At 37.2% G+C, this 26491-nt stretch overlaps 1 protein-coding gene across 1 annotated transcript; it reads left to right on the forward strand.

Annotated features, from left to right (window-relative positions):
• The first annotated feature begins 1440 nt into the window (after positions 1-1440).
• On the forward strand, positions 1441-26210 carry IQUB (IQ motif and ubiquitin domain containing). Its single transcript, XM_072861092.1, has 12 exons — positions 1441-1650; positions 1918-2396; positions 3600-3761; positions 3867-4042; positions 4288-4443; positions 6612-6822; positions 10874-11049; positions 15945-16115; positions 17577-17753; positions 19363-19611; positions 23502-23687; positions 25923-26210. Exons 2-12 carry the CDS (start codon positions 1952-1954, stop codon positions 26088-26090), a joined length of 2277 nt encoding a protein of 758 aa, XP_072717193.1. The 5' UTR covers positions 1441-1650; positions 1918-1951; the 3' UTR covers positions 26091-26210.
• Positions 26211-26491: the final 281 nt, after the last annotated feature.

Below are 26491 nucleotides of genomic sequence, written 5' to 3' on the forward strand. Positions count from 1 at the left end.
GAAAATGAGTTTGAATGTTTAATCGAGTTTATATAATAGAGACAGTGACACAAAAAGACATAGTTATCTTTCTATAGAGTTAGTGCTGGTCCTGTTCTACCCTGAGTTCAAGCTCAATACAGGTTCTAGAAAAAAGGGCGTTAGCAGTTGTAATGGGAAATTGCTGTCCTTTTGATGGGAAGCAGGCCCATGTTCAAATGCCTAACAATGTCTGTGAAAGATGGTAACAGGGATCATGGCATACTGAGTATGGATATAATTTCAATGCCTGCTGAAATAAATACAACTTTTTTTCAGGATTCTCCTCGAGTTGTGACACAGAACTGTGTATTTCACCTCTAAAATGGTTGTGTGAAGTGAGCGTAGTCTCAGTTTTCCTGTAGCATGCTGAAACACTTGCAAGAGTTGTCTCAGAAATCACACATCAAACACCAGGAAATTTGGTTCCGTATGGCTTTAATTCTGGTTTAAGTGTCTTAATTTCCACTCAGCAGCCTCAGTCCTCATACCAGAACCACAGGCCTTGCAGGGGAGAACACGGCTGTAGGCTGAACACATCACACAGGTAAGTGCTGACACACAGCTAGGAAGCGCTGGTCTGCAGAGCCAGGGTTATCAACATCCACACAGCTTTTCATAATATCCAGGAAATGGTTTTGGGTATTAGCGCAATTTCTGCTACTGTCTACAGTATAAACTGAAAGGAAAAATGTTTTCTTACATGAATGCCACTATAAGCTGGCAAGAATTTGTCTGCACCTTGCTACGGATCACAATATAGGACATGGCAATTGTCAGGAACATTGGTGTGCGAAGGCTGTATGATGCCGAGGCACAGTTACCAACCTCAACAAGGCCGGGCACGGCAGCAGTGGAGGCAGCAAGCACCAGTTGCTGCAGGTGCTATGTTCCGAGCTGCTGTGGTGCTTCCGTTAACCGGGTAAAATGGAGCCAGGGAGGTCTCTCGGCCTGTCCTTTCGCACCGCTTCCCCTTTCCCCTCTTGCTGGCCTTCCTCGTCCCTGGGGCAGGGGTAGCGGCCCGGCCCGCATGCAGACGAGCTCTGACAGGACCGGCGCGGCGCCCCCGCCCGCGGACATCCTCCCCCTCCCCCAGTGCGCATGCTCCTGGTCCGCGAGGCACCGCCCAGTCCCGGTTGCTATAGCTACCGCGACACGCCGCCAACGCAAGAAGCGGCCGCTACGGAGAGCCGCCTGCGGGAGCCGTGGGGGGAAAGTAACGGCTGCGGGGCCGGGCGGGCGGGGGAGCCCCACCCATGCGCCGAACCGCGGCCGCAGCCCTGCGGGCGCCGGTGCGGCCCGTGCCAAGGGCTGCTGTCCCCGGGCGGCGCGCCGGGAGAGGCGGCCCGGCGGGTGGTGCCCGCCCGCCGCCATGTGCCGGGGCCGCGCGGGCGTCAGGGCGCGCGGGCGGGGAGCGGCCCAACCGCCGCGGCGTGGCCGTGCCCGGCGGGAGCGGCGCCCGGCCGGGCCTCGCCCGTGTGCGGGCTCCTGCCGGGAGCGTCTTCCCCTTTGCCGCCGGGGCTTTTCATGCAGATGGGTTTGGATCCTTCCGGCCCGTGACATTTCAGTGGCAGCACGGGAAACCGTGAAGGTGTGCTGTCGCCGGGGAATACTGCTTTCTAAAGTCTTGTTGTATGTATATATGTATATATATATATATATATAAAGAAAGAATTATGCTGACTACCTGCTGCAATGCTATGGAGTATTCTGTTTGTTAAACACCAGTGAGATGTTAAGCGTTGCATGTTTGGTGGAAGCAAAGACCTCGTGCTATTCTAAATAGGCTATTTGGGAATAGATACAGAAAAAGCTTTTCAGGATATTGTCACCCATATGTTTGGTAGTAGAAACGTGCTAGTATGCAATTTTAAATAGATACTGTGATTATTCTTGCAGAAAGGTTAAAAACGTGCAGCTGATACTGTAGGAAATGGAAGATACATCGGGTAGTTGCTTTGAAGTTGTTACAATGGAAAGGTCAGGTGCAGAGCAGCCATCTGCATCCTCAGAAAGAAGAGCAGTCGCAGAGGCCACGAACGGCGACCCAGCAGAGAAGCCTCTGCTTTCAGAAGCTACAGGCGCTGTACAGTCAGAGGAGGGCTGCGAGCAGCAGTCGGCCCTGAAGGAACAGGAGCAGTCAAGTTTGGCACAGTGGGAATTACCCAGCGAAGGACTAGGCAATCGAGAAGTGGTCAGAAATAATGAGCAAGATGTATTTGAGCCAGATGCCCCATTCAGCGCATCATCTGAGAGCACATCTCCTGTTACCAATGAGAATTATTCTACTTTACTTGAATTGAGAAATTCAGAAAGGGAAGAACAAATGTCTCAAAACTCAGTACTATCAGAGAATATGGCAAGCGGGACAGTAACAGGTAAAGAAGTTACTAAAATGTTGGACATTAAGACTTTAAAGAGATGATTTTTTTTCAGCTTGATTATGGCTTCTTGCACCCACCACACCCTCTTTCAAACATGAACCATGTTTGCTGGTTTTTGGTCTTGAAGTGACTTTTAAAATTCTCATATAAAACATGCTTGAAAAGGTGAGGAATGTATTCTTTATCTCAAGTTGTGGTAGCAATTTATATACTAATATGGCATTTTATAGACTGATCTTTATTTCCAGAAATGTGTATGAGTATGTATACGTGTTTTGTACACGCATTTGAAAAACAGCAGTGCATAATTTACATGAGTACATGGGCCACTAAGAGTTTAGACTAGCCCGTAGCAATCACCTTACTATTTTACGTCTCTTAGATTCCCCTGTAACTTACCTGCCACCCTTCTGTTACCCGTGCCTTTCTCCTGCAGTCCCTGAAACACTCCATTATTTCCTGCGCTTGTTCCTCTCCGTTCTGGGTGCCCTATCTTACTTCCTCTTCCCGACTCAGAAAACTCCCATTTTCTTAGGTCTTCAGAGCAGGAGGTAGCACGTCCCATCCAGCAGGTGAGCACAGCGAGTGCCACTTCGGAGTGTGGAGCTGCTGACTGCCTTCCTCTTGGCTGGGCTGCATTCAGATGCTCTCATTCTGAGTAGCTGGCGATCGCTTCCTAGGCAGGGCACGGTACCAAAGCCAGATAGACTCTTACCTGTAAATCAAAAAGAGGTAATTTCTGGAGCTTCGAGTTAAGTAGATCTGGTTCAGAATGCAGTCTTTGAATAAACAGCACATCAAGTGTTGTGTGAAAGACAACAGTGATTCAGGCATCGTATGCTTAGATTGGGTCTGAATCGGAGCAGGTTTAGCTAAGTTTTTTCAATAAAAGTTCACTGTATAAATGGGTAACTGATATAAAATTATGCATGTGCAAATAAAACACTCACTGTAACTTTTTAAAAATTGTAGTATGAATGACTTTTTATGTGGTGACAGTATTATGTTGGATATCTCTCTAAAAAGTCTACAGTAATACTGTTTCAGCTTTCAAGTAGACTCTTTCCAGCTCAAAAATCTATGATTATTGTGTGTTGCAGTGTTTCAATAAAATCAGCTCAGGATAAACTTGAGTTATTTTATTTATTTGTTTGTTTTGAGAAGCATATTAGGAATTAATTTTGGTTTTATTTTTAGGAAGCATGACTGAGAATGATGAAGCTCTTAGGAGGACTAGGGCTAACTTTGATGAAACGATCCAGTCTGAGAAGTTATGTCTTGATCAGGAACATTTTCCTGGGAAAGTGGTTCAGCAGGATTACCACATGCCTGATGTCATAACTGTCAGAGTACAAACAGGTAAATGCTGTTTTTAAACGTGTATCAATATATATGATTGTGCTCTAATCTCAATCTGTGACTAAAAGAACCAATATTTCTATCTTGGAACTTCCATTTTAACAGATTCTGATTCATTCCAAGATGTAGTTGTAAAAATTGAAAGACCTACCTATCATAAACCGTTTCTGGGTGGATTTAAGAACAGGATAACAGGAGTGGAATTTCATAACGCAGGAACACAAACGATACCCAAAAACCGGCCTGACAAAGGAATTAAATTATTTTGTAGGGAAACACAGGTAACAGCTTTGTAGTGTCTTTTTAGAATGTTGTTTTTGCCAAACAGAATAGAATGCTGACACAATTATTTCCAATAGGAATGAGGAAGTAGATCAGAAATAAGTGTGCAACTGAAAGTATTTAGTGGATGAATATTGTTAGTCTTGTGATTTTTGTTACAAATAGCTAATTTTGCCACTTATTGTCATGAGGGAAAAAAATCTCTCTATATTTTGTTATAATCTGACATGCATTTTTTCCCCAGACGGCTTTTGGAAAAAATAAGCCACAACAAACAAAAAATACAACATCAACACAGATGACTAAAATTGGCCTGTATGTGTCAAACGTGACTGACAAACTAGTAAGTCCTGGAAAGTATCTTACAGCGGAAGAATACCATAAACGTAGACTTGAAGCAGTAAGTTCTCATCTGTTTGAAACTGTATCTGTAAAGCAAACTATTATGAAGGTTATCTGAATATTTAATGAGTGTTCAAAGCATGAATTTAACAGTAAACTGCAAAATGTCTGCTTAATCTTCACATTTTGTAATCTTTTGGATATGGGGGAAGCGTATGCCTGCTCATTTACAGTATTAGTGTTTTTAATGACATTTGAGACCTTGTGGTTTCTTAAATATTAAGCATTGTGATTTCACTGGTTTCTGTCTTACAGTGATGGTTAAGCTTCCATATAGAGCATTAGGAATTAAAATAGGTTTGTCCCTATGGCATTCTCATGATCTCTTTAGAAGGACCTAAGCTACAGACTAGATGTAAGGAAGAAATTTTTTATGAGGAGTGTGGTGAACCACTGGAACAGGTTGCCCAGAGAGGTGGTAGATGCCCCATCCCTGGAAACATTCAAGGTCAGGCTGGACGGGGCTCTGAGCAACCTGATCTAGTTGAAGATGTCCCTGCTCATTGCAGGGGGCTCAGACCAGATGACCTTTAAAGGTCCTTTCCAACCCAAACTATTCTATGATTCTGTGATTCTACATGCTTGATGTATGGCCTCAAATGGATAGAGTATTGGGTTAGGATTTAGGAGACCTGCCTTCAGCTTATGGGTTTTGTGGTTTTCGGGTTTGTTTATTTGTTTTAACAGGCCTGACAGGTTACCTTTGGCATACTGCTCTGTTTTGGATTGTGTTCAAGCTCCTGCTTTGGCATTAAGGTAGAACCTGGCTGTTCAAACACGTGCAATGGGCCTGTGGAGTTTTTTGGTGTGCCGAGTTGCCTCATGCAGGCGATTCTGATGACAGATTCTGTATAGTCATTGTGCAGAGGATGCCATTTAGGCATTCCAAATTGCTTTTTGAAAACCACGTGTTTTCAAACACCTAACTTAAGTACACCCAACATCATGTTAGGCAGGGCACTGCTTTGTAAATGGTCTAGTTATTAATTTGATTGCTTAAAATAGACAGTCTGGATCTAACTAAGTGGAGAAACAGTTGGTTCCCCATGTGTCCAAGTATGATAATTGTATTGACATGGTTGGCAAGATGCTTTGAAATCTTCTAGGTAGAAGTTTTCTGTAAGAACTTCTTTGGTCAGCATCAGCTGACGGCACTAAGCATCTTGTAGAAGTGGAACCCAAATAGGTAGTCATTTCTTCAGGACTGCCAATATGTTTTGCTCTGATCATTACTGCCACTTACTGAAATCTGTAATGTATCTGCAGGTAATCTATAACGCACAGCAGAGAGACATCAGCTTGGCGTTTGTTCAAGTTGATGGATTCGCACAGTGCGGTGTAGTTCCATATTGAAATACTAGCTGAAGACATATTCAAGAGAAATGTTAGGTTAAGACATCTCTAGAGACAGTATAACTGGATTAGTGCGGTTTTGTGCCTGATAGCTTTCCATGCTGAACAGTGCCTATTAGCTCATGGTATTGACCTGGCTAAACTGCTTGTGGTGCAAGTGCTAACTCAGCTGGCAGAAGCTCAGGCTTGTGCGTTGTGCTCCCTTAGCTTAGTATAGACATTTCCCTAGTCTTTAACGGCCACAGCTTTGGAAGGTGGATTTTTTAATTTTCTAAGTTCTGTCATAACAGCATTGGTAATTTCACTTTAATTATGTGTTTACAAATAAAGTGCAGTTGATTTTGTGTGTATGTGCGTTGATTTTTGTATTTAGAAATTTAAAAGAAATTTTGCAAATATGTGTCTAGATTGGCAATCTAGACACTATATATATGGATAGTAAAATGAGGACCTCTGCCTACAAAGCTGAAGAGAAAAGAATAAAAACAATACATGGCAAAAGGCGTTTTTTAAGGAGAGATTTGAAAAAAGAAAAATAGATTTTGTAATTGCAGTTTATACTTTAACTTGATTATTTGCCTAGTTTCTCCACTGTACTCACTGATTAAACTCCTTCAGTTACCTAAGTAAGTAAGCAGTACTATTAGCATTTAGACTAATAGTACGGCTGTTTTTGTAACATTTAAATTAGTTAGAGTACAAGACAAATCTTAGAAAATGTAGTTAAGTAGCCAGAAAAAATAACAGTTAAGAAAAAAAAATGATGCTGTGTTGTTTTAAATTCACAATTCTTTGGTATTGTATCACATACAGGTAATAGTATTACAGACATATTTCCGTCGTTGGCATGCTAAAAAAGTAGTACAAAATCTGAGGGAAGAAAAGAGGTTAAGGCTGGCGTGGGAGGCACAAGAAGAGTTACGGAGAAAAAAAGAGAAAGAAGAAAAACTGAGAAGGGAGCACGAACGAAGACTGAACCCTAAAACAAAAGAAGACTTTGAGCTACTGTACCATGCTCTAGAATGTAAGTTTTTTCTTAAAGGGATACTCTTAAATCGGCAAGAGAGTACAGTTTGCTTAAAACAAACTCTTCCGGTTTTTGACATGTTTCTGTAGATAGTTCCTTGATTTTTTTGACTTACAGTGGAATTTCTTTAATTTTTAAAGAATTATTTGAGTTTCATATATTTCTAGAAGCAGAAAAGGCCTTGACACTGGGTAAGCACTGTTTAGCAATAACTAAAACATCCCTGTGTTATCAACACTGTTTTCATCACAAATCCAAAACATAGCCCCATACAAGCTACTGTGAAGAAAATTAACTCTATCCCAGCCAAAACCAGCACACCTTTTTAGGAAATAATGAGCTTGTAGAATAATGATATTTGGCAGGTTTTTTTGTGTTTTTTTTTTTTTCATTCATCTCTAATGTTAAGATCAGCTAGAGGAACAGGAACTGTTTTTTTTGATCAGAGTTACTTTAATCTTTTTACTCTACATTTAGGATGCTGAAAATAATACCATGAAGAAATTACTATTAAGATCCATAATTCGTCATTTAATATAGACATATTTTATAATGGATTAAATTTTTGCCCAGAATTTTACAATATATGACTCAGGTTATTCCTTTTGTCCTAGTCGTCTTCTCCTTCTACTTGTTCTCCTTTCTAATTTATTCCATGTGTCACAAAACTGTGTTGTCAAAATTTTAAAAATCTGTTAGGAGTCCTACAGGGCATCCTGAAAGACTTAACTTTTCTTGTTGGAGTGGATGGTGTCTAATATAGGCAAGCACCTCTAAACTTTCCGGGAAAAATAAGGTGAATACTGCAGATAATTGACATAACTTACAGGAGAATAAAGTTGCAAATGTAACAAAAAACCTAGAGTATGTCCTTCTGGAAAAACAAAGACAATGCAAAGCAGCGGACTTGTACCACCATATAATGAAACTGCAAGAGTTCTTTTTAAAATGTCTCCTTTTAAGCAAGATGCTTGCATTGTGTCTTGTAACAACTCGTATGTTATCTAAGGCTACAGTGCTTGCTTGTGATATAACTCTTCAGCAGTTTGGACATTATTGTCCCTATAGCAGAACTGGCCTAATGGATTACCTGCTTCATTACAAAGCCACCTGATCTACCTTAAACCATCCCTGCTATTTCTTCCATGGTAAACTGAGCGTAAATTTGGTGGCGTGTGTTATTCATAGAGCTTAGAATCATGATTCAAGAATTCCCAAGTTATACGCTAATCTTTTAGTACTGTCATACTTTGCATGGCATTGAACAAATAATTTTGGCTGACTGTATAAATGACTTATAAATATTACTGTTTGTGACAAATGTAAAAATTGTTACTGGTCTTAAACTTTAGAATTTTGGGAATGGTATCTTCATGAGATTTGTGGTTTGTTAGGGGTTGTTTCCCCCACCCCGCTTTTTCTTCATAGATAGTTAGCTTTTTACTTCACAAGAATCAAGCCCTTTTAAAGGTGTGTCTGACTAGGTAATCAAAAGCCAAGGTACTCAAATGATCTTTTTTTTTCCTGTCCACTTCTAGTAAGTGCTACTATGTGGTATCTGATTTCCTGCAATATTTTCTTTAAAAAACTGCTTCCTAGCTAATGTGCTATCAAATGTATGATCCACTTTTTTCTTTCAAATGAGTGTTATTTGCAATAGAAACAACAAAGCTGAGTTAAAGTTGTGAATGAGTGCTGATATTCCCAATATTTTTAGATTTAAAATTTATGGTTATATAAGTGTCTCTCTTGCTTAATTTAATGTCACTGGATTCACAAATAATAAAACTTTCAGCTTTGCATGTTCAGGAATTTAATATCTAATATCAGGCAACCTGAAAAAGCATGTGCCACTTCAAAACTGTAGCAGAACAAACTCCAGTATTTGAAATGTCTTTTTAACATTTTGTGAAAACTAATGGTCTGGTATCAATCTTTTTGGTTTGTTTTTGTTTACTGGTGTTGACTAGTTGCTTCTCTACATGGAGACTTGCAGTCATGCTCTTTATTTTAATAGAGCTTAGTGGTTCTAGGAAGTTGGGTTTTTTTCTACCTGCATCTGAAACTACTTTTACATTCTTACAGTGTCAACAGTCTACGCAAGCTTAATCATTGTGACAGTAATAGAATGAGACTATTGTCCTCTAGAGATCTGTGAAGGTTATTGCTGCTGATCACAACAGAGGGATACTATTACAGGGTCAGCCGGTACAAGCAATTCCTGTTGCTACAAAAACTTGCCTGTTGAGTGTATGGTGCAAGTGAGATGTATCTATATATTCAGTGTGTCTGCATATAGAGACATTGATTTTTTTTTTTTTTTTTGAAAAGCATGAACTACTTTGTTTTATAACAACTGGAATAAAAATCATAATGAGTAAAATCTCTGTCTGTAGAACAGATAATCTAAGAGGAACTTTTTTAACTTGATTGCATGTATATGGTGAATCAGGAGGTGAGTATTGATGATAACTGACAGCTTCTTCATTTCTGTAAGTACAAAATTGCTTACTGTATTTATTAGCTCTAACTTTGAAGTTGCTGCCCCCTTCAGGCATATAAAGCTTCATGTAAATTAATTCTATGCAGTGCTTTTGTTTGCTGAAATGGCTTTATTTAAAAATATATCTGGGTAGTCAGAGCTTGTCAGACAGCTGTCATATTAATACCAAAGCTTGGAGAGCCTTAAGGAAATGAATTGAAATATTTTAAAATGGAAAACATAAGGTATTGTAGATAAGGAAGCCACAGGCAGAAGATAAACCTTCCTCCTTTCCCTCCTGCCTCTAATCTTACCTGATACAGGATGTTATAGGTTTTTTCAGTAAGTGTACATCACTTATTGGATTGTTTTATTTATGTTGGGTTTTGCTTTTGCATAACTGTTCTGGAACAATAACAACACTTTGAGATATTATTCAGGAGTATTGAAGTGTTGGATCTTATAAAATTCCCTACAAAACTCCAGATGTATTTGAAATGGAACAGACTCTTCAGAAAAGCCAAAAATTGTTACAATGTATGCAAAGGAAAACACTATTCAGTAAACACAATTTGATTTTACTAACAGATTTCTGTAAGGGCATATAGTCTGTGTATCACCACTTATAGTCAAAAAATGGATGCTACAAAATAAGCCATGATAGACACGTACGTATACATCTGTATGTTTCTGTCATTAAGTAGTCTAGCTTACAAACAGGTACCTGTGGTTTGGTGATTTGACCCTGAGAGTGTGAAGGCCAGATTCTTATACAGCGTGTACTGATTCACGTGCTGCTGTCGTTATCATCTCGTGGTTTGCATGCCACTTCCTCTTGAAGGGTCCTGTTGTAGAAGAGGAAAGGGAGAGTAAAGCAATGACTGTCTAATTATTAATGCACATCCATCTGCCTTAGGTGGCAAAAGATGATACCACTCAAATATTCAGTGTAAGACCTGGAGTCCTAAACGTGACTGTCAGTCAAATTTTATCTCAGTTTTGGAGGACTTCAAGCTTCTTTAGATTTTACTCATTGATGCAGGGAGAAGCAGTAGTATTCTCAGCACTGAGTACTAGTGGTACGGCCATAAGATGCTGTCCTTAGTCTGTTGAGAAGATCTCCACGGTATCTTTTCTTGTGACTTTGATGAGCAATTGTTTAAAAAGGTCCTATTGCTCATACCTTTTGGAGCTGTTTGAGTCTCAAGCAGTTATTTTAGATGCAAAATCATGAAGAAATCATTTCATCACACGTTTCCACAGGAGCTAAATTCTTTTTCTCACATAGAGCTCCTTTTTCTCCTAACCCATCTTTGAGTTTGGAGTATGAATTGGCAGTTTGGAATTGATGTACACACACATACTCTCACAGAACATCTGTATAATTTACATTCATTTCTGGGCCATTTTGCATGTATCAAAAATATGCATAACAATCAATTCCCTAACCCAGAAACTGGCTTTTAATGAATATTGAAAATAAATTATGTTATTTCTTAAATATGAAAGTAGAAGTTTCACTGGAAGACATCTTGTAAAAAATACCCAAAATATTTGTATCTGTAGTATGGAGGCAGGAGGAGACTGAACGGATTAACAGAACTCTTACGGGAGCTGAAAGAAAGGCAGCATTTTGTGGACTTCTGGAACAAGAGGCTCAACTGATTGCTTCCATTGGGAGACAGAAACTAAATGCAGATGAGGAGAATCAACAAAAAGCAATACTGCACTTTCTGGATAAGGTCAGTGATGTAATTTTAGGCTGAACATAAAGAATACCAAAGTAAAGGAACAGAAAAGACATCTGCAAACTACCTGCCAAAAGTAACTTTTGTAGCTTTAACAGTTAATCATGTGAATGCTAATGTTATAAATATGCAAATTATCCAGTTGTTCATGTCAATACTATTCAGTAAATTTCTTTTCCAAGCTGAGAATTTCTTAGCTCTGTGACTGACTGAAGGACTAACTGTGCATCATTAAGACTGTTAACTACCTGTCTATGGTAAATCTCAGGTGTGTATATATAATATAAAAAAATAGCACTGAGTGGATGAATTTGGTATTATGTAACTATTCTGCATAAAGATGATGATTCTGATGGCACTGTTAACGGCATTAAAGGGCTCAAATTCTAACAATTCAGAATGGTTGATTTGAGGTTATAAAGCATCAAGATATTGCATACCATTCTATATTTTGTATTGTGTGCATTACAGTGATGTAGGAATTCATGCATGAAACTATGCTCTTTCCTAATCTGTTTTTGAAACTTTAAAAATCTACCTATTAGCTTCTCTTTCAAAAATACTCAGTTTCACTAATCAAAACTAATGACTACGTGATTTTCCCTCTGGTATGTTCTGTTCATTGTTCTCTATAGGGAAAAGTTTGCTATTGCCTTTAAATTTAAATGCAAACATTTAAGCAGTATTTGTAAAATTAAACTTTAATCCTGCAGAATGGATTAATTGATTTTTTTTTTTTTTTTTTCCCCTTCCCTCAGAAATGTTATTCTTCAGGAACTAGATTTGTCATTTATTTCCCCATTAAGCACAGGCCTCTGGTCATTATATGTCTGTCTTTAAAGAAAGCATTTATTCTGTTTTCATGTACAGCATAGAAATGCTGAAGAGCTTTGACTGAATCTTATACCACATTGAACTCATTTATTAATTCACTAGTTTCAGTTGCGTTAGAACTTTAACTTGAGATTTTATTCTTGTATAATCTTGGGGATGAAATTTAACACAAGTGTTCTTCAGGTTTTCATATATAAAATAAAGATGAGAATTCATTCATACACAAAGGTGATTTAGAATGACATTAGATTCAATGCCACTTTAATGCAAAATAAAAAAAGTCCTTTTTAGGTAGATGTCCCAGCAATCCTTCCCCTCAAAAAAAAAAAATAGTTTTTCTGGCTGTTTTCATGGTATGTGACATAATTATGAAAAGACATACTGCAACAGAAATAGGTTTTTTACTATCTTTTTTTTTTTAATTTTAACTATTTAGTGCTCAAAAGTAAGAATGGCAGTTTTGTCCCAAAGAGACTTTTTTTCATTCTTTTTATTATTGCTGTATGGGAACTTGACTGTAAAAAGTGATTTGATAAAACCTATAACCTTTCTTCATTATGAACAAGTTACTTATCTGAAATGTTGATGGAACTGTTACCAAGTTTATTGCTGTGATGTGATTGTATTCTCTCTTACTGCTTTCAAGAGTGCAAAAAACCAAGAAACTAAATATTTACAAATGATATCAAAACCTTAAGTCATTTCTATGTTCAATGTTTGCTTCTACTATTTACAATCTATTCTGTCATCTTCTCAGAAAAAGAAGCCTGGAACAAAGGAAATATATCTCTGTCTTAACTGAGTCTCTATCTTTATTTTTTCCTTTAAGGACTGCTTTCCAATGTCCTACCCTATATATAGATTACTTCCAGTATATATTCTCACAAGTTGTACAGTTTTCTTACATCTAGGAATCAGAAGCAAAATGTTCTTCAGTACCAGAATTCTTAGTAACAATTGGTGTTTGGAGATTCAGGAGACACATGAGAGACAAGAGATGCTCTCTCTTTCCAAACAGTGGACATGTTTCTGAAGCACTTACTACCAATTTATTTATCCATATTTAAAATTTATAAATTATGTTTTTCATTGAAGAGACTGGTTTCTTTTTAATTTGAAAATCTAGTGAGCTTCTGAACTACTGCAACTTTTTCTTTTCATGGTTTTTTATCATGTCAGTTATAGGAATTTGGGTGTTGTTCTAAACTGTTGACATAGATAGCAGCCTAACTCAGAGGTAAAGAAAGTAACAATTCTTGCATTTCTTAAAAAATAAAATAAATAAAAAATAATTTTTGAAATCTCAAAATTAAATGGATGGTTTGTTATGACTGCAACAGTGCAATTTAAACACTTTAAACTGTAGTAAGAAATTTATTGTTGGAGTGCTAGATGGTAGATTGTTCAGTTATTTCTTGAAGTTTGAGCTGATAATGTTAATCTGGACACTTGCCAGTTAAAGTTGAAATAATACCTTTCACATCTGAAGACTGAAAGCATTTCACTTTGCTGCAATAGCCAATGTGATATGAAACTTGCTTCTCCATGGAAACCCTCATTCCCTTCTTTGCTGCTTTAAGCATGTACCTCCTCATGCATGTGTGCTTTTACAGTGGTTGCTACTGGTTGTGTGTGCACTACATTCTAGAGGGTGCTTTTTTACGCTGAGCTCATTCTGCTTCAGCATTTGTATTTTGAAGAGAAAGTACTTGATTAAGCTTTTATACAGCAATCATATTTTCTGAAAGGAATTTGTGTAATTATTAACTCTGGCTCAGTTCATACCTTTCATGCTTTGTGCTATTTCTGCACTGATCCTATGGATTTTTTTTACTTTTCTAACCTTTTTCTCTCTGTGTCCGTGGCGGTGTGTTTCTCTCCTCAGGTGCTTTTTTCTGCTTTCATGCATTGGCAGCAGGGTGCAGTTATAGTAGTCTTGCTCTCTGAAGTAATACAGATAACAGGATTATTGTAAATTCCGCAGCACTGCCAGCAGACTAAAAGGCAAGAAAAAGCTGGCAAAAAATCTCGAAGTTTTAGTTTTCTCACATCAGTCTTGAATACATGAAAATAGTCCTGAAATCAGAGAGCTTGTGATTCTTTCTGAAATACTGGAAATCTTCATATTGATGAGACCTCTGCATTTTTTTTCTTTTTCAGTAAGAAGCTGCATAATTTCTTTATTTTAAAATTGTTTTATTTTATATAATAACCAGTTATGATGAGGTACTAAGAAAAATTACAGAAGCTAGAGATATGATATCTTGCTTTGAATAATTTAGATGTTATCATAATATAGATGGTCTGTGTTTAGGGTTATTTGCAGAGTGGAATACCGAGACTGCTAGCTCATATATGTGTTGCTGCAAATTTATCAGAACCACCTGGTTTTAATAACAATTTCCCAGGGTAAACTCTGCACATTGACTCTCCCTAGCATAAGCAAATGACCTCTCTGGCTTATAAGAAGTGATTTCATTGAAGAGGATCAGATGTAGGTACTGAAGTAATTACTCTGTGGAAAACAGTGATTTTTGCCAGTTTACTGTACAAAGGAGTTAGCATGATATAGCTTCTAAGTTAGTGGGGGGTTTTTTTGTTGTTTGCTTGGTTTTTTTGGTTTTGCCTTTTTTTTTTTTTAGAATTTCTAGTACTGTACAAAGATAGTGAAGCAAAGTCATGAAGTTACAGTAGAATGCTCCCTTTTTATGACAGAGAGAAAATAGCCTCTTTCTAGTTTTGCAGAAGTTAAAAGATTTCACTAAGGAATTAAGAGTTTTCTTTTTCACTAATGTCTGGTTTCGCTATTGCATTTCTTAATCAGTTTTGGCTCTAAATTGTGACCTCTGATTAACAATACCTCCTTTAATTAGAGTTCCACCCCCACTGATAAAGTAATTAAATATCAGTTATTCAGTGTTAAATTCTTTTTTCAAGTATTTTGTCTTTGCTTACCTAACTTTATAATTTCTTTATTCAAAAGTGAGGAAAGCTCTCTTTTGATTGTGGTGGTGACTAATCACATCTGCTCTAACTATCTAATATTCTTGGTATTTTAATGAATTATCACCATAGCAAGCCTGTATATTTGGTCAAAATGATTACATCAACTCTGGGGTCATATCCAGAAAACTACTATGCATGTGAATGCTGCATGAAGTGTTGCTGAAGTTAACTCGCACTGAGACTGCAAAGTGAAGTTCAGAAGTGTTTCTGAACACTCAAGTTCCAAATACAGTGAAAGAGAATAATTAATACACAGAATGAGGTTCTAAATAGCTGTCCCAATTAAGGAAAGGGAGTGGAGTTAGGTAATGATGGGGAAAAGGGTTTGAATACTATCTTTCTATTGGATTTAGATACCTACCTCCCTATGTGACAGTGTGGTTTGCAACCAAAACCAGTCCTCTTGAAAAAGGAGAATGGTTGGACTTTTCATACTGAGTGGGGCAGCTGGCAACAGGCATATCGTATGTGGTTAAGTTAGCAAACAAGAAGCTAGGTGAAGTATCCGATAAGCTGTAAATTCATACTCTTGCCTTAGTCAGGTTTAACAAAGTCTGTGCCTTCTATCCATCTGTATAACTAGCATAAATAGAACAGTTCCCTGGAGTTATTATGTACTGCAGTAGACTCTGAGGCCTTAAATTTGCAAACTTTACACAGTCAACAGCCCCATTGATTTTTACTGATAGTTTAGAGGGATTTATGACTGCAAGATGAAATACAAAGCAAATGTATTCTAACACTACTGTCAGTAAATTCATTTTAAAGAAGTAGAGCTTATCCCTGTAGGAGAATATTGTTTACTTTTAATATACTGTAGGTCAAAATTTTCATGACCTGCAACTTTAAACAGAGTGCACAATTGAATACTTGCTCTGGTGGAAAAGGTACTGTATGAATATCGACAATAGAATTAGCCTTTTGTATTAGTCAAGCATTAATGTTAAGTCCCTGTTTGCTCTGGTGAAACTTGATGTTGTAACATAATGCACTTGTTCAGTTGGTGTTCAGGTTATAATAGCTCAGAGTTATAAAAATTTTTTCTGAAGTGTGCACAACCTAAGAGATGGAAAGCGTACGATGGAAAAATCACTGAAATGGATACACAGGGGACACTGCGTGCCAGAGAACTATTTGAAATCTACCGCAGCATTAGCATGAATGACATCCCAAAAGATGAGAGAATAGATGTGCTGTTAACACTCAGACGTACAGTGAAGGTATGTTTTATTTTTCTACTTATGTTTAGCTTGAAGCTGTACTTCCCAAAGATACAGTGACTTAATTGTGTTGACACATAAGCAATGCTGCTTCTGACAAACAGGTGCCAGGATGATCAGCTGGCAGCAAGAGAAAGCCTAGTGTACCACCTGGCATGAGAGAGTAATTTACAAGCCAGAGATACTCTAAATTCATATTTCACTTTGTGATGTGCACGTTTTTCTTCTAGTTGTGTTAGAATTTTAACCCCATGGTTTTAGACTTTTTTGTATATTTACATAATACAATTTTAGTACAAAGTTTAGCTTAATATTTGTAACAACTTGATGAAAACCATGGCAGAGATGTAAGTGGCTGTTACTACTTTTTTTTCTCAGTTCTTTGAAATGTCTGTTTAGAACCTTATCTCTCTGTTGGTTTGGGTTACCAGTGTTATGGCTGGCAAATATTCTTTTTTTTTTTCTTTGCCCCTCACTTCCCAGCCCCACTGCTGCTGCCAGTGTTCCCAGTGAATGAGAAGCTGGCTGCGTTTCTTTTAGTCTTTCATATTTGGTTATTTATTTATTTATTTATTCAAGTACAAAAAGAAAAATATGAGTTTCAAGGTACTTTCAGCATGATACTGTTGACATCAAACTGGAATAGAATGCTGCTTCCTGGTCTTATTAAAACAAGAGAACATCTTGCTGTTTGCTTTGGTAGTACCAGAATTTGATCTAAGCCAATATAGCATTGGGAGCATTGCTGGTTTATGAACTCCTGCCCATCTTAATACAAGTCAATGTTGCTGTAGTGAACAAATTCTAGAACTCCCGTAAATTAGCACTCTATTTTAGGTGAGAAAACATGGAACTCATTCACCTCTTACCTCTCTCTGGAGAATCTCCTGCTAAGCATTTGAAATACTGAAGTTACTAATTTCCAAGCATACTCATGAAGTCCCCCACGCTTTTTGTGTGGTGTTGGGTTTTTTTTTGATGTGTGGGGGTTTTTTTGGTTTTAGTTGGTTTTTGTGTTGTTTTGGGTTTTTGTTTTGTTTTTTTTTACCATCTACTGTGTATATACATTACACCTCCTATCATGTAGCCAAAGGAAGCTTCTTAGGGAGATAGTTCTCGGGGCTTTTGGAGAATGAAAACTTTGCATGTGTTCTGTGCCTCTGCTTAGCATTTTTTAATGCCTTCAGGTTCCTCATAGCTTTGGTATATACACACGCCTCTTAAAGCAGGATCTGTAAGCATTCTCAGTTTTTTAGTTCTTTACATTAGTTTTCTTGGAGGCTGTTTTCCTAAGACACTAAGGGGTTCTTATATGAACATGTTCTTACGTGAACATGCAGAGGTATGAATGATGATTGACAAAGAATCTATAGTTTGCTTTCATATCTGTGTTAGAGTTATTTTGTTTGCTTCCTTATTGTTGTGGAGTTTGTTTTCCTTTTTCTTTGTGTCTTCTTTCAGGAACATGAATGTAAATTAACATGGGAAATAGTGGAGTTAATTGACAGGGAAGTTGATCTTATGTCAAGAGAGGTGAAAGAATGCAACTTAGAAGGACTGAGGAAAAGGATTTGTACATTATTTCTTCAGTATATTAAAACTCCAAAGTTTAACCCTGAAGTTGCTAGGATACTTAAGGTATTATTCCTATTTTGCAGTCTGACATAGTGGCCATCGATCTAAGGATGGTGGAGAAAGGGAGTGGAAATCAATGGAAGCTTTGTTTATTTTAGATTTTGCTGTAGAATTGCTGGAGGAGTTCCTCAAGAATTAAAATGTAGCAAGTACACAGGCTTCACACAAATAAGCTTATATAGTCGTATATGCAGCATGGGGCATAGACGTGGGTGTAAGAAGCTGACAAATGGCTGGCAGCACTGAGAGCGCCCAGAAACACTATGTATGAAATAAAAAATCTGAGAATTGTAAATGATAGATCTTGTGTGATGGTAACAGTAAGTTGTAATAGCAATGGGAAACCAATAGAGCGAGCAATTAGCTTTTCTCCACTGGACAAGAGGCAGCATCCCACGTGTCCAGAAAGGAAGAACATTGCCGTTGTCAAAGCGATGTCTAATGAGCTTGCACCTCAGCAAGAGCTGTTACGAGCTTCTGTTGTACAACCAGTTGCCACTTCATGAGAAGCAGATATAGCTACGAAGTGGAGATAGTGGTAGACACCTCTCAAGTTGTGTGATCGTTTTTCTTTTCTGATTACAGATTACAATTACAAATATGATTCACTATCATATGTTGCTGCTTTAGGCAGCAACATGTATTCTGCACCTATCAGAAGAGGATTCCTCTTACAGTGGTTGATGGTATCTCAGGAGTAGAGAATCTGTCAGTAAATATTGGTGGGATTTAGAACCAACCAGCAGTTATTTTACACTACGTTTATGAAGAGGGTTACCTAGATGGGTCATAGCAGAGATTGGAGATGGGAGATCTTTGGCTTCTGTAGCTTTTGGTTAACTGAAACTTGAGTTGAAGGCTGAATTGCACCTGTATTTGTATTTGAATCTTGTAACCTTCTGTAGACTGTAAAAAAGATGGCAGTTCATCAACAGACAGTCAAGGCAACCAAATCCTCAGGGTACTTGCAAAAAAAAAAGGCAGATGACCACAATAGTGAGCTGGACTCTCAGACTACTCAAACTACCCAGTTAGAGATTTGGGCCCTCTGCACAGACTACATTAAATTATTTCCAGAACCCATGAAGCAATGTGAGGGTGAGGAAGTCATTAGCAAGTTTAGTTTATTTTCTTCCGCTATATTGTTTTTGGACGTGCGGCTCTGATGATTTTACATTCTTATGCCAAAATATTAATATGCCCATAATATCAGGGTTTTATCTTTAACATAAAGGGCAGATTCTATATGAAAAATTAAATGCAGAAGGATTAGTTTCTCTTTTCTCTGTGTTGTCATCTTTCCAGAGTGGCTGACAATCCGGATACATAAATGCACCAGCAAGACCACTGGAGCATAATGTCTAGGATCTTCATATAGCTTAAAAATGAATTGACTGATTTGTATAACTGATTTTAACAGTACAGTAAGGAAATAGAATGGCTTTTGGTCTTCTATTGAAAAAAAAAAAAACCTATTGGGTATTTAAAAATAAATATTACTGGTTTTTACTTATTAGAATACTTGCATGAACATATGTAAAATGTATTCTGATAGAGTTAGGGTGACATACAAAGATACTTTGTGGTAAATTAACTTTTTTTAATCTTTTAGGTTCCACCAGATCCCTTAAAGCTTTATAAAAATGTTAACTTCTGTCATAGTTGCGAAAATTACTTACCATCTACTGAGTTTCCTGTTCCTGCTAATTCCTGCACCATTGGCAGATGTCGCTTGTGTTGCAAGCTTGATAATGAGGCTCGGCGACGAGAAGCATTTTTGAAGTACAAACTTATACTAGAAAATCTCAGAAAGTCTGAAGCTGATTATCAGGATGATGCTAAAATTGTTTCCTTAGTTCAGGTACTGTCTGAAAGGGAATTACTAATAATTGGAAACCAGTGGCTTTGACTATGATTTTTCCTTTATTTTGTGTATGTTGTTGACAGGTGGAGAAATAGGCTAAAAGCTACAAAAACTTCTTCCTGTGATATGGGATTTTCCATACCATAAAGAAGAAGCACTTAAGCTCTTGAAGTATAGCTGTACTTTCAAAAGTGGTTACAAGCTATGTGGTAAAAGAAGGTAGAAGTCTAGCTGACTGCTCAAAGAATCAGACGATTCAAATTCTTCTTCTAGTTCTGCTCTGGCCATCCTGTTGCTTAAAGATACTGGCATCATCTGTAAAGCAACAATAATGTTTTTGTGACTATAATATTGTTCAAGATGTAATGCTAGTAAAACATTTTAAGCCCCATTATTTGGACTGTTTTAGTAATACAACTAAATCTTTTTGTGTTCTCAGAAAGAAAAAAATAAAGAAGTTGAGGTTTTGACATTCCTGTTTTATGTCAGCAGAATGTATAGTTGAGTTTTACTGGTTTGCATTTATTAGGAGAGGGATTCACTAAATATTTTAATTTTCTATTTTTTTTACCATCATCTGTAATTTTTGCAATATTACAAAGTAGCTAATATTTATTAATAATCATTACTGGAACAACTCAGTTCAAAGAACTTCTTGCCTCTGTCTTCAGCAAATTCTCTCTTTTAGTTGTTAGTACTTATTTTGTCAATAAAAGAATTTGACATCCAGTATCCACTGGGAAAGTTTTAAATCTGAGGTAATTACAAAGTGTTATTTACTGAAAATATTGAACAGCTGAGAATTATTTGAACTTTCTGAGATTTAGGAATAAAAAATCTCTACAGCATCGATATTCATAGAACAGTTTTTGAACTGTATTTTCAATATGTCTGAAACAACAACCAAGCAAACAAAAGCCAGTCATCAGTATCCCACTGCTACCAAAACAAGCCATGATGTAGTTTAACACTTTGCCAATGGCAGCTGCCAAAAGGAAGATTGGGATTCTTTAATTATCATGCCTGTGCTAAGAAATATTATCAAAGAACCTGGATTTTGTAGATTTTGTTCATCCATATTGGTTTTTGTTTAAGCTGAAAAGTTTTTTGTTTGTGTCTAACTTAGTTTATCTTAATATGTAAACATCCTCCAAAATCTTTTGGACCTCTCTCACATCACATCACTCATGATGGCTGGTGGCCATTGATGCACTGAAACATGACTGCTTCTTAACTGTTGACACCGAAAGCCCGCACTTGCAGTTCTGGTTGTGGTTGTACCACTGCAACATCTCTAGATACTGCGTCATTTTCATCCAAATTAACTTCAAGTTCTTCTCTTTAGAGTTGTAAATATGTAAACAGCAGAGATTTGTATCTTAAATCACTAATTTCCTTGTTTTTTTCCTAACATTTCCTTAAATTATTAATTTTTTTCTGTGCTTCTTGCTTTGTTTCCCTTCCCTTCCCAACAACCATCTGTCCCCTACTCCACTTATATCCAGAAAACAGCTCTAAGGCATCTAGAAATAACTTGGGCACAACTAGGAGTTTTTTGCAGCAGCTATTACAGCTTCATTCATTGCCCAGTGCAGTACCATTACTGGCTCTGATTGTATTGTCTGGGGATAGATGCAAGACTTTTGTGAGAAGATAAAAGATTTTTCTTCAGATCTCTTGCATACTGATTCTAACTGTGTTTGGGCTGACCACCTATATGGGTGTTGCTAAGGTTTAAAAGGCAAAAAGCAGTTGGTGAGAGTTATAGTAGCTCCACTAAATTCCGCTTACTGCAGCTAAAGACCTTTTTGGTGTGAAAATGAACTAGTTCAGCAAATGTGTCAAGTCCTGAGGCTGCCTTTTATACTTTCAGAGGGTTTAACTATGTCACGCTTCTTAGAATCAATAGTACATACTATGGCTTTGATTTTTCTTGATGAGCAACATCCTAACAGGAATGTTGTATTCATTTGAAGTTACAAATACACTAAACTCCTTCACTGGTTTGCTGCCTACCTTCTTTTCCCAGTCTCAGCTGCTGAGCCTTCAGTGATATGTGCTCCCAACCTGTCAGATGACAATGCTGAAGGCCATTTCTGTTTCTTGTTAGCACAGAACAAATTGTTAGGGGGGGTGGGAGGGAAACATTTGAAATTAATTAACTGTTAAATTTCACAGCAAAATGCATGCCTACCTTTAGAAAGTGCAGAAGTCTCTTAAATCAAACTCTTCCCCATAACCTGAGAAGTTTTAACATAGAACAAACTTTTGCCTATTTTTCAGGCAGAAAAAAAATAGTAATCCAGGAAAAAGGAAGAGTCAAATTATGGATCTGTTTTACATGGATCCTTATATGCCTCAGTATAGATTTTTGCAAGATCTGGTAACTTTTGAGATGTGTAGCTTAGCATGCAAATAGTAGTATTTGCTAATATGTCTGCTTGCACATTTCTGGCTCTAAGAAGAAGATACTGAAGTTACTTGAAATTTTGTGAAAAGGAGGAAATACTGAAAACAGAAGCCAATTAGTGAAACCTAATAAAGGAGGCCCTTTAGGACCAGATTTAAGACCAGATGTAGGAGCAGTCCTATGTGTTCTGGAATCAGTAGGCACAGATTTATTACCAGTGGAGGTTCTAAGCCCAGCTTTTATCTTACCTTTTCCCTGGCAAGAATTTACATGGGCTCCTGGATTTTGGAAGCAAGATGTATGAGAATACATGAGGCTACATTTCACTAAAGCACTGTGTTGGTATAGTTTCATTCATTCTTTGCCAGGAATTTAAAGTAACATGTAAGCACCATTATTTAATTAATTAAGTCAAGATTTCTTTTTAGAGGAATGAGTCTTCTTCAAGTGGCTAGCTTGGAGGAAAACCTATTTAAAAGTCTGTTGTTTACAGACTCCTGTAGATAAAAAAAATCTTCTAATAATTTTCCATGACTAATACAGAGAAGAATTAATGGAGGGTGACAGGAAGACTTGCCAAAGTTCAGTGGTAACTGCCATCCCAAGTTGTTTGTTTTTTTTTTTCCATTCAAGAGGCTGTTTTTATCAAGATTTAGTAGTGATTTCAGATGGCTAGTAATAAATTAAACAAATTAAGATTGACATAAATTAACCTTAGATATAGGTTAAAAGTACGTTTAAAGGCCCTTCTGTACTAGAGAACCTTTACAAACAGACCTTCTATTATTTTTTTGTTAATATTGTAGCATAACTACCTGATCTTATAATCTCATTTGGTAAAATGAACAACAGTATCACAAGCACAATAAACTCTTCATATGTCAACAGCAGAGTGAGAGGAAGAAAGCTAAGCAGGCAGTGATTTGGGGTCTGTCACAGGTGGGAGTTTTTCTTGTCCTAATTTCCCACATTTTCCAGGCCAGATTATTCTGATTATATGTAAACTTTAAGTAATTTAGTAGTGTAATAACTCATTTATTGAATAACATTAATTCTGAACCAAAGAACGAAATGGTGAAGTCATCTCAGTAATGACAGATGGATTATTGTTATTAACCCAAAAGATCTGAACACGCTTAAGCATGCCACATGAGAAAAAATATGAGATTTAAGAAGCTTTATAAGAGCAGTTAAGCAATCAGGATGTCAATGGAAGATATGAATTGCCACTGGCAGAGACAATCAAAGTAAGAATGTAATATTTTAGAGATGATACAAGAAAAATGCAGTTAATAATTGCCACACCATGCTAAAGGAAGATGTGTCTGTCTAGACATTCTTTAACCAAGTGATTATATGACACATGCATAGACAAAATTTTCTACTCAAAGCTTTATTTGGATTCTTATATGGTTGCAATGCTTTTGTTGTAGAATGAAACATGCTTCTTCCTTCTTAACCCTGTTTTCCATTTCAGCATCAAGATCTGCAGTACATGATTGAGAATATATGGGGCTGTCAGTCAGCTCTCAGTGCCTGCAGTGACCTCTATGATTTGGTTATGGTCAGATGGGATAAGCAGCATGAGTGGTCTCCTTGGAACACTATTCTCCTCACTAAAGATGAGGCAGATGCACATCTTAGGCTGTGTAACCTTCAGGAGGTAAAATTTGCTGGGCTTTATTTTTTACAATATTTGTATTATGTTTTAATAGAGTCCTGTGACTAATGATATTTGGCCAAATTTAGTCCTTACACTCATCCATGTTTAAATTGGCCCACAGTGACTATTTAAATGATTGCATTTGTACTAGTAAATAAAGCCGGCACTAATCCAGAGGGCAGCTGACATAGTACAGCTCACATCCATGTACCTGAACTCTGTCTTGCCCTGATTGACCCTCACGAAATGCAAGAAGCTTAGTGGCCTCATCCATGCTGCCTACTGAGAACAGTGCCATGCCTATGCTGTTCCTTCAGCTGAGATCAGACAAGAGCTGGCTTGGATGAAAAACATACTCAGGACTAACCATAAATACTGTGACAATTCTGTGCCTGTGCTCTTGCACATGCTCTGGCCTCATTAGTTTCTGGCCTTATAAATTTCTCATCAAATAACAGAATGGCTCTTTGTCTAGAACTTGACCATTTGTCATAATAAAATTTGTTGCAGTTTACTTTTACACAGATGTCACTTAAGTACCCCTGACAATGTAATCTTTTAGTTTGTAATTAAGCAATAAAAACATAATTGCTGTTCTGAGTTGAAAAAACTTAAGAATTTGTTAAAGTCATTGAAACTGTGTATTTTTACACCACTCCCCCAAATTCCATATCTAAACATGGTAGTCTGGTAAATACCTCACTCCACTGGACATCATATGGTAGAGTATTTAGTTTTCTAAGGCATGAGAGAATCCTGTGAGTTGTGTTTGTCCTGCAATTAGTAATGGATTATTAAGCCTTTCACCTCTAGGTTATTGACCTGTGTAAGTACTGATCTGAGGTCATTGTTGTATAGTGTCCTTTTGTTCAGGGTGTTTTAATTCAATTTCAACACAATATGTGTGCATCACAAATGCAACTTCCGCTGTTACTCATTGCCCTTCTTGTTGGAAGTCTTGAAAGTACGTGATAACTCAACTGACAGAGCAAATGAATTGCTCTCTTAAGGAAGGGTTTGCTTTGGGGATGACATATATTAGTCAGGGAATTCTAAAGGTAAAAGGAATTCTGCCATCCATGATATTTTTTGTGTGTGCCCCCAACTTGTGTCTTCAAGCAGACACATGTTTATGTGAGCATTAGCTTTAAAAGGTAGAATCAATTTCAAGCTGGAAATTCCTTTATTGAGTCCTCTGTCTCACTTTCAGTCAACAAGGCTGTTCAGGCAGCCTGAATCTAGTGATGCTTCTCTGCATCCATAAATATACGTTACTAGCATTATGACAGGCAAAGATTCTGGTTATGCGCTTACCTGGTTTAACTTCGTAAGTCTGGATGTCATTGTCAAAGAGACGCCATTAACTTGATTAGGTCCAGAGCTTCCGTGGAGGTTGGAGTTAGGCCAGAAGAGCAACAGGTAAGGTATGCAAGCCTACCTAAAAATCATAAGGTATTTTCACTTAGCTCTTGCTACAAAAATAGAAGTGGGCCAGCTATAGTGAGGAGTCACCTTTCTTCACTGATAATGGCCAAAGCTTTATTTCAAAAAAAATGAGTGTAAAATAAGGAAAATGAGGCAAAGTTAGAATGTTGTAAGTTGAATCGTTTCTCATTTACTGAAACAAAAAAAGGCCTCTCAAGCACTTTCTGTAATAGCAGTTATTCATAACGATGACTATAGCGATAGCAAAGGGTTTTTTCAGCTAAATATTCTGGTTATTTATTACGTCATCTGAACTACTACTAATCACTAGAAATTTAGGAAAATGTCACCACTGGACGCAAAGGCTGACTGAAATGCTGCAAAATGCTTGCTGCCATGATTATTTGTAAGTAATCACTCTGGTTTTTATCAAGGAAATTTCCTATAGTCATCACCTTGCAAATGTTGATATTTAAGCATTGCCTTTTTTAGTTTTCAAAGGTAAGTACAAATGTTTTTACCTGAAAAGAAATAAATAAGTTTTATCTTCAATGGATAAAAAATGCCAGGAATTTTTCTGTTTTTAAAAGGTGACTAATATTTCACAAGGAGTGGTTAGTAATTTTCAATATTAGGCCATAAAGTAACAGTATAGAACTACAAAATATTTCATGGTGTATCATATATGAATAAATTATCTGGCTTAGTTTATTAAAGGGTCACTATTTATGCTATCTAAAATATGAAGCAACATGTAGATTGCTAGATATTGTACTTGTATTTAATGGGATTTGGATTTTTTCCTTTCAGGCTTATGAAGCAGCATTTATTCACAGAATAAGACATAAGCATATCCGGGCAAAAAACTACTTTGCTCAGATTCCAGCGATGGCATCATTTTTGCATAGGAGTGACAATCAGGCTAATGCAAATGAATTTTTAATAGCTACGCCTATTCCTACTGGTACAAAAACATAAGTCTTAGGCGAGTTTAACTGAAGTTAAAGAAGTTAACTGAATTATTGATTAATACGATTTCCTTGGTTTTAAAGAAATGTACTTTTTCATCAATACCTTAATTGTATTACACATATCAAAATAAACTTCTGAGGATAAAATAATTTGATCTTGACCAGTCAATATAACTGCATTTCATGTTTTGTAACCTCATTATTTAAACAGAAAAATGTTGTTGATGTCCTTTGTAAATTCTAAATTTTTAGAGCAATGACTGTCTTTCTGTGGTGGGTTGACCCTGGCTGGACACCAAGTGCCCACCAAAGCCACTCTATCACTCCCCTCCTCAGCTGGACAGGGGAGAGAAAATACAGTGAAAGGCTTGCGGGTCAAGATAAGGACAGGGAGATCACTCAGCAATT

This window comes from Ciconia boyciana, chromosome 1, assembly GCF_034638445.1.
Source record: "Ciconia boyciana chromosome 1, ASM3463844v1, whole genome shotgun sequence".
NCBI lineage: Eukaryota > Metazoa > Chordata > Aves > Ciconiiformes > Ciconiidae > Ciconia > Ciconia boyciana.

Coding starts and splice junctions, on each gene's coding strand:
- IQUB (XM_072861092.1), top strand. CDS start 1,952: ATGGAAGATACATCGGGTAGTTGCTTTGAAGTTGTTACAATGGAAAGG. Junction 6,823..10,873: donor ACTGTACCATGCTCTAGAAT/GTAAGTTTTTTC, acceptor TTGTATCTGTAG/TATGGAGGCAGGAGGAGACT. Junction 19,612..23,501: donor AAATTGTTTCCTTAGTTCAG/GTACTGTCTGAA, acceptor TTTCCATTTCAG/CATCAAGATCTGCAGTACAT.